The sequence below is a fragment of the Atta cephalotes genome (genome assembly GCF_000143395.1).
Source record: "Atta cephalotes unplaced genomic scaffold scaffold00001, whole genome shotgun sequence".
Classification (NCBI taxonomy): Eukaryota; Metazoa; Arthropoda; class Insecta; order Hymenoptera; family Formicidae; genus Atta; species Atta cephalotes.
Window position 1 is genome coordinate 15505216 of NW_012130065.1, and position 9052 is coordinate 15514267.

At 36.8% G+C, this 9052-nt stretch overlaps 1 protein-coding gene across 1 annotated transcript in view; it reads right to left on the reverse strand.

Moving 5' to 3' along the window:
* Positions 1-2279: 2279 nt before the first annotated feature.
* Positions 2280-9052, reverse strand: part of LOC105619072 (rho GTPase-activating protein 100F) — a 62147-nt gene continuing 55374 nt past the window's right edge. The window contains exons 9-17 of the mRNA XM_012200606.1: positions 8288-8665; positions 7987-8205; positions 7394-7782; positions 7047-7179; positions 6831-6950; positions 6597-6757; positions 6281-6473; positions 5823-6082; positions 2280-2594 (exon numbers count right to left, since the gene is read on the reverse strand). Coding sequence (XP_012055996.1) covers positions 2280-2594; positions 5823-6082; positions 6281-6473; positions 6597-6757; positions 6831-6950; positions 7047-7179; positions 7394-7782; positions 7987-8205; positions 8288-8665 — 2168 coding nt within the window. The remainder of the gene's footprint in view (positions 2595-5822; positions 6083-6280; positions 6474-6596; positions 6758-6830; positions 6951-7046; positions 7180-7393; positions 7783-7986; positions 8206-8287; positions 8666-9052) is intronic.

The following is a 9052-nucleotide window of genomic DNA, read 5'->3' on the forward strand; positions in this document are numbered from 1 at the left end:
TATATATATATATATATATATATATATATATATATATATGTATATATACACGTTACATTTAGCTATATAATTAATCTCGGTTTCGCGGCTACTTCAATTAAAACTTTACCCCTCTCTCCGTCTCCTTTCGCCCCATCGACTTGCCCTTCGCCCTAAACCCTTAAATATTCTCGCGCGATAACGCTAACTGTGCGGAAAGATGTGATTACGCGGATGTGTATAATATCTATTTATACGTGCGTGTTTATACTGATTACAATGCTTCTTTTTCTTCACCATGAACCAAGCCACGAGCGAGATCATGCGATAACGATGTATTACAGCGATAAGTATGAGAATTAGTTACGATCGGCGCTCGTGGCTTCGCTTCGGATTGTAGTGCGTGATTTCATCGTTGCTCGATCGTTCCCAACAATCACAGCGACGACAGCTGCGTCTACATTTAATTCTTCTTTTTTCACCTAATCTTAATATTATCCATTCGCGCGTTTCTCCCTTCTCTCGCGCTCTCATTTGCTCACTCTCGCACACTTTCTCTCGTTCGATCGTCGTTTTACAGTTTTAAACGTATAATAATACTGGCTATTTTTTACTCATTTTTACGTTCCCTTTTTAAAAGTATAGGTAATTATTCGTAGCATTTTCTCTCTGTTTACTCGTAATTATTATCATTTTCGGTCAGTTCTTTCCGCGGCTTCTTCCCTGCATCACCTCCTCTAACCATCCGTGACCCAATCTCGGACAATTGATCGCCCGGTATTGATACAATAGCCAATTGATTGCCCGATACTATAGCTATACGCAACATGTCCAAACGAATCCGCCTATTGTCGACATAGAAACGCCGCCATGTTCTCGCCCTCCCCTCTTCTCCAACGTATGTATAACATTTTTATGTATATTATGTATATCTAGTTTAGCTGTTTGTTTGTTTATCAGTTTGTTTGTTCATGTATCTTTTTTGTTTCTGTATACGAGAGCTAGCTAATGCTACAAGTAATAGTTTTTTATCAAAAGCACACACGTAATATCGTGACTAGTCTACGTATGTATATATAATATGTATATAGTATATCGCATATAAACTGATTATTATGTATGTCACGTGCGCTCTCTTTGTTGATCGGCTTGCTTAAGTTCTGTGTGTTGTGTGTTTCATGTGGATCGTGTTGATGTTAGTAATGTCGACGATGACGACGCGGAGGGACAACATTCTTTTCTTCTTTTCGTCTTTTTCTTCCCCCTTAGTGGCGCGGAAAAGGGCATCGAAGGCAAGGTATGCGTGATGAATCCATCTGCGATCTAATATCTGCTTCGAGAGACCATTACTTGAAAGGCCATTACGTGTTCTCGGAGAAACTCCTGTGATGGAGAATTGAATGTGCAGTGTTTGAATTATTTGAGTCGCTTTCCCAGCAATGATGTAACATAAATTGTCTTTAATTCCTTACAGTACTTGTCTTCGGTCCAAGTCCTTTCTGGCAGAACGGTATCGGTTCCTGATTCATCTTCCTACGACGAGTAACGATCATAGTATCCACGCCTCTTCGTTTGGTTGCTCGATCATCTTCGTAGCGCTTTCATTTTACGGCTATATTTAATTACATACAGTAATAGTACTTACGTATCGCATTTTATTTCTTACGAAATTTAATTTCGATTAGAAGAGGCGATAAATCCAGACGTAACATTCGAGGGAGAAATTACTATCACTATAGTTATTTCACTTATACGTAGCAGAGCTCCATCATAGTGTAATAACACTCTTTCTCTGACCGAGCTAGATTATATTTCTCTATCCGCCTTTTTCTCTTTTTTTTTGCTCTTTTTTCATTTAACTTTAACAACTTTTCCTCGCGAGCAAGCATACCCAACATAATAAACTGAAATCAATCGACTACCGTAACTCTTTGGGGTGCGTAACGAAGATCCTTATGATTCGAATAGCACCGTGCGAGACTTTCGTCCAGATCACTTTAACATGCTCATCCTATCTCGTATTTAGAGCTAAAGTAGAGCTGATCTCAGTCCTGAAAACTCGAGAATATTTATGAAATGATCCTACAAAATTAACAATTTTAATGAAATTAACTAAGTCGCTTTCTGCAAATTCGGTTTATTTTCTGAGCCGGTTCAACTTTCGGCTTATTCTTCTTTCAATACTACACGTACGAATTGATGAAGCAACTCTCAAATTTGTCTGCATTCTTGAGGAATTGTCATCTCCGCGCCTCTCCGTTACTCGCTACGCACACTCGCGCGACGACGGTGGGTCACAATTAGTGCGTCTTGGGTATATGCTGATGTCGATCGTCATCGCTAGCTTCGACATCACCCTCGACGCCTTTCTCGCCTTCCTCAGGATGCTGGGGATTACCCTCCTCGGTGTCAACGCTGCTTGTAGGTGTCACCTGCTCGACGCCAACGCCCGCACCGGCGCCGACGCCGCCCGACGTACTCGATGTCGTTGTCGTCGTCGTCGTCGTCTCGTCGCTCTTTTCATATCCCAAACTGCCCAGGAGGCTCTTGTTAATCGGCTCTGGCGAGGCCTCTGACTCCTCGCTGCTAGGTGAACCGGGAGACGAGACTATCACCTGCGCGAACAAAATGTACCCACCGTCAAGGTGTGTCGGTTAGTCGTGCTCGACGCTGGATATGGTTGGAATTCATAAAGATTGATCAAACGTTTCGAACTTTATGATGTAAAAAAAGAAATGAAGAGAAAGGAGAGAGCATAAAATTTATATGTATACAAATAAATGTTTACAGTCTGTTTACTATCAAAAGTTAAATAATTAATATAATTTTTTCATCTACTAAAAATAATATATTTTTAAACAATTTCTTGAAATGTTCGAAACATTCGATCACAACTTCCTGGACATTGTATATATATTCTCTGGTACGTTATTACGGAAGGACAGTTTCCAACCATAAATAATATAAAACTTGTATATAGGGATCTACACCATCAAAAATTCTTATAAACTGCAATTTACATTTCATTTCTTATACCTTTAAAAAAAAATTGCTTGAATCATATTGCGAATAAAATCTAATATGTTTCTTCGAAGAAAATTTTTAATACATAGTTCTGCGAAATCGTTTTCAAGTCAGCTTTGCGTAATTTCGCGAATACCAGACAGTCGTAGAAGTAGAATGCAATTGTGAGCATACGCAAAAATATGTGCTGTATCAACGTAGAAAAGTATTTACAAATACTCGACATGTTGGCGACATTTAGATCGTATAAAACGTGATGGCATGAAGGTAGAATGAGAGAGTTACATGAATGATGAATGTTTCTCTGATATCTGAATCGGGCCATGCATGTGACAACGAACTAAAGGCGGATAATGAAAACGATAATAACGATGATACCTGTGCAAGAAGCGGCGTCTCTGTGCTGTCAGCGGTTTGGTAGAGCCGGCAATTTGCGCTTGCTCTGAAGAATACGTGCCCAAACGAAAAAAGATAAAGAAGACAACGTAAATTGTTATTATAATAGGAATGACGTCGAAACTATATACACGAAATAGAAATCATATCCCCGATATATGCTCGTGAGAGGTATAGAAATGACATTGAGACATGCACGAAGGCATTTCGCATAAATGATATATATGAAATATATGTACATAAACCTGTCAAATTATATATTTATATCGCGTATAATGATTAATGACAATAACAGTAAATGATAAACACAAACCATTTCGACTAAATATATTTCTCAGAGTAATAAAAGTTATTCTTGACAAAGAAAAAGTTTCTCAAAAATAAATTGTTCTTTTTTAATTAGTTTGTTCTCTAAGGTTCTCTCCCAGTTTCACAATTCACGATTAACAATTAACCGAGATTCAATATTCATTATTTCTTTCCAATTCTAGGATTGGAAAAAAATGAGAAACAAGTTGAACCTCGGTTAAGAGTTAATTCAGTTATGGAATTGGACCTAAATATTTTTTGTAAAAATTTCTATTTAATTGAATAAGTTTTCTTAATTATATGATGAATGAATCATTATAGTAGTTTATATTGTAATTTTTTTTATTTTGATGTGATTTTTTTTATTCTGATGTAATTACAATTTTTGAAATTATTTTTGAGAATGACTAATTGTTGACAAATGATTGAATTTTATAAATTACGTATTCCTCGAAACATGCCGAAATGTTTGCGAGTTCGTGATAAATGGAAGGTTTTTGATCGAAATCTCATCGTGATTGAAAATATGTAAGCAGGGCGAATCAATAATCACTAAATAGCGTAGATTCTATTTGGCAGCGCGTCGCGATTGAGGTTGTCTGCGAAGCGAATAAAAAAGAAATATAATCGATACTTTTGTCTACCATGCTGTTCAACAACATTTCAATATGCATAGGATGTGAGAAGAAGCGAAAATGGAGGAAAACTTACAAAGGACCCAAGTATCTTCCTTCGATTTTGATGAGCTTTGAATGTTTTATAGACAAAAATAAGTGACATATTTTTTTATACGTACCCTAATATGTTTTTAAAAGGTGGAACGCCTCTTCGAAAAAATCAGTTCTTTTCTCTTCTTATTATTTCGACAATATTCTCGAAGCTAATATTGTCGAAATAATAAGAATGAGAAAAAAATGTTCGAAATTAACCCTGCGTGTGAACCTGCGTTGGTCTTTCAAGAAACAGTCAAAAGTTCAATAATCTAAGTTTTCCTCTATATTTTGCTACATAAAAAAAGCAATATAATATCTGAGTTTAAAATCGTTTAAAATTTAGAAATGTACAACAAAAAAATTTTTCACAACTGATTTGTTAGGAAAAATATAATACCGACACTATATTTTTCTTAATGAATTAGTTGTAAAAAATCAACAACAAAAATTTTTTATTGTTATATTATATAAGTACACCAATATATATTTTTATACTATTATATTTTTATAAATAATCTACATGACGTTAGTGTGTAAAAAAGTAGTTCAAGAGTAGGTACTTTGTAATTACAATTAACAAATTAAAAAAAATTTTTTTCTATAGCTCTATTATCTTTTTCCAATTTTTGTTATGAGAAACCTACAGTTTTTAACACCGGATCCGAACGGCCTTTTTTCAGAAGAGGTTCTCATGGCAAAGATATTCTCGATAGTTTGCCATTGCCTTCCAAATGATTAGCTTTTAATCACAAGATAGTTTTTTTAATGTGTGATTTCTTTTAAATGTGAAAAAAATCGCGTATGTAGGAATCGAATCCGCTCAGAATGTGAAGCTACTCGCGCTACCAGACTAAATATGTATAAAAGAATGTGCTCCTTATTTTCTAGAAAACAACATATTCAAAGCTCATCACAAAATCGGAGAGGAATATTTGAGTCACTAATCTCGTTAGTAATTAGTATATACATTCAAAATATTCATAAATTGGCAAGCGTCTTCTCGATTGATTCTTCTGGTTCCAAAGTTTTGAATTGCGCAAGCAAATTTACGCAAGTATACAAATTCATGGGAACCAAAAAAATCAATGTAGTTGACCCTAAACAGTATAAAATGCATTACTTACATAAAAGTATTGAGGAGACACACTCTTTCTAATCCATTTAATAAAGATATTATTGGTCACGTATATTCTTAAAGTTACTGTGATCTAGTCTACATTTCCTGTATTTTAAATTTTCATAGACAGTTTAAGATAAATGATCTTATAAATATTTGTAATTCAATGAAAAGCATACGTAACGAAAAAAAAGCCGGAGCTTGCTTATTCACTGTTTAGGGTTAACATTCCTTGAACAACAACGATGAATCGTGCGAGAAACGTACAATTATTGGCGACCTACCTGTCGAGGCTTGACCGGTGGTGGAGGACGAATGGAAGGCCCGAGGACTGCGGCTACCGTAGTTTGGGGTTGATGATGAAGTGAGGGTGGCTGCTGCCAAGGCAGCCCTGTGCGTCCCAATGTTCCCTGCAGTTGCACATGTTGCTGCAGCTGCTGCTGCACTTGCTGCTGCGCTTGCTGCAGATGCTGCTGACTGCTGCTGCGCTCGACTACTGGCATAACTCGAGGAAGTGTTGAACCGACTGAAGAAGTCTTCCGAACTGTCTGTGAAATTAGCTACTAATTACTCGGTTCTTAGCCAATATTTTTTTTTAATGCACAACAGTAACTAAATCCAAATATAATAGAATAATATTAAATTAAGTATATCAATATATATCGATATATCATCGATATATCATTAATTTTGCGAAAAAGTATAGTTTTTTACGTAGATTCATGAAGAACGAGTACATTACCTGACTTAACTGGCCAAATCTCCAACAAATACTTAAGCACGGCGATTGGTTGTTGAAAATCTAGTGGAGGTCCATTTTCTTCCGAGTGTAACATCAATACCGGGCCGAAGCAAACGGCGAGACTTGCCGGTGACATTTTATTGCATTGCGACACTACCATCGCCAAATGATCCAACAAATAAATCAATGTGCACTATTCAATCAATAACACACGTTATTAAAATCTGGATATGATTGTGAAGCCTCGTTATATTTAATTTCTCTTTTTCTAATTAGAATCAATGTGCATTTAAAATAAAATTTTACAGATACATACCCTGTTGACCTTAGGCAAGCAATCTAGTATACTAAACATAAGCTTAGCATTGCCCTGCGGGTCGTCTGGCAAACAGACGGCCAGTGCATCGACCATCATCTGGTAGAGGCACTTCGTGAAGAGAGGTTCTGGAAGTTCTCGTAAATAATCCTTTAGTACACCTGAAAGAAATGATCACGATTACAATCGATCACTTCGCATTTTTCTCTTATGTCTTATTTTATAGTATATTACCAGTAATGACGTTGATGTCCGGCACGTTGTCGGGTGACAAATTTACGGACCGTGCGTTCCTCTCGAAAGCTTCCCTAAGTATCCTCTTCTTAGTCGCCGAACCGCATAGTCTGTATAAACCTATTGTACGAAATAAAACAAGCTTTTGTCATGGATACACATGAACACCTACAATTCAATTTTCTAAATTATTATTTGTTCAATAATAATATTTACCGATAATGTCAAGTCCTCTTCTCTCCACCTCTTCGACGCAACGCCATACAATAATCGGAACATTCGGGATTCCCATCGCTAAAGCTGTGGAAACTCCACCGGGAACTCCACCAGTCTTGGTTTCTCGACTTACCTATTTAGTTAGTACAAAAGAAATAGTTATTACATCTTAAGATTTAAATAAGTTATCAAATTAATTATTATAAGAAGATATTAAATCTACACAACTTTGACTAAAAATTAAAGAATTATATAATTTTTTTGTTATTAATATTGAGGAGTTTATTAATTTTTTTTGTGATATAATTTGTCATCGTAAAGAAATCATCATAAGAAAGAGAACTTACCACTGTATCCAAATCAACTCCAAAGAGAGGCGCTACCCTCGTAGCTAAGGATATGACCGGCAAACCCCTTCGACGAAAAGTTTGTTGGGCGTCAGTGTATCGCAATTTTAAATAAATCGTGCCACGTGGCTCGACCTTGACGGCCAGCTGATGTTCTGGCGATTCCTTTAGTAGACTCGCCAAATGCACTGATCCCTTGTAACAGAGTTTGTGCCTGTACTGTGGGTCCCAAGAATAAACGAGCAGATCCAGCTGTCGATTGCCTACGAGATCCAGCTCGAAGGTTTCGTCCCAGTCAAACATCAAATCACCGGTTCGCACTACCGTGCGCGCTTTATGCACCCTGTCACACTCCAGTACGCAGTACAAGTCTCTTAAGCCGCAACTAGCTGTAGTTTTATATTTAATCAATATAATTATAAAACAAAATTATTCCATAGAGCGTAACATAAAATTTTTATATTTGAGATTGACAATTGTAACATTACTGAAATTAGAATGGGACAAGTGTAGAAACGTATGATAATTATTTTATTGACATTTGCTAATCTCAAACGACATACAAGCACATAGATTATTTTCAGCTAACGCACCTAAATTCGGCTGGCCTGAGGGAGTGGAAGGTGTAGTAGCGGCCGATGAGGTCGTAGTCGATCGGAGACCGCGCCCCGCTAAAAGATGAACTGATAACAATCCGCTGACTCCACTTGCCAAATCACCGCCAGTTGTCTCTCCGAGCGAGCTCAAAATCGAACTCGTCGAACTCGGAGTGCCCACAGTCGGTGGCTTCTCTATTTTATATTTGAGGAATTCTGTGAAATGAAATGACCTTTCAATACTCCCAATTTTACGAAATGAGGCGGTAGACAGATACGCGATAGACTGTCTAATCACCCGCAGGATTAATATCTAGTAGTATTTGACCCTGAGTTCTGGTAGGCGTTGGGGTAGGTATGCTCCTCGTTGACTCCAAATCCAACAGGTTCCTGATCCTTCTGACTGATGTCGCCCGTTGGCTTGCGGAACTTGTTAGTGAAGCTTTCTGGGCTGCCAGCGATGTGCGCGCGTTTGAAGCCACCGAGGCTGGCCTCGGATTCGTTGTACCGCGATGGCATGTCGAGCTAATCGCCGTTGACGCTCTCAGATTCGCAAGATTGACCTGTTGAGCCGAAGCTGATCTCGTCGACAAGCGATCAAGCGTAGTCGAGAGCGGCCTGTATGCACCGTAACTGCCGTAGTCACCCTTCATTAACCAATGAGAAATACAGAGTACTTATTAACATGTATTCATAGCTTTTCTGCTTTAGTTAGTATTATTAAATTCAAAATAGAACTACAAATTAAATGAGAATCTGTCAAAAATAGTAATAATTAATCTACATCTAAATTCGAAAAATCTGAATGCTAATTAAGTAGATAAATTTATTTTTTGATTGTCTTTTAGATTATTAATTTATTTTTATCCTTTTGTTTGATTTTTATCTAATTGTAAACTATTTATCGAATTTTAATCAATACTGCTTAATTAAACAAATATTTAAAGAATTATAAATAAAGCTAATGATGACATTGAGAAAAAAATTAAAAATTTATATGCAAATACATTTTGCATTTCTCTCTCTCTCTCTCTCTNTCTCTCTCTCTCTCTTCTCTCTCTCT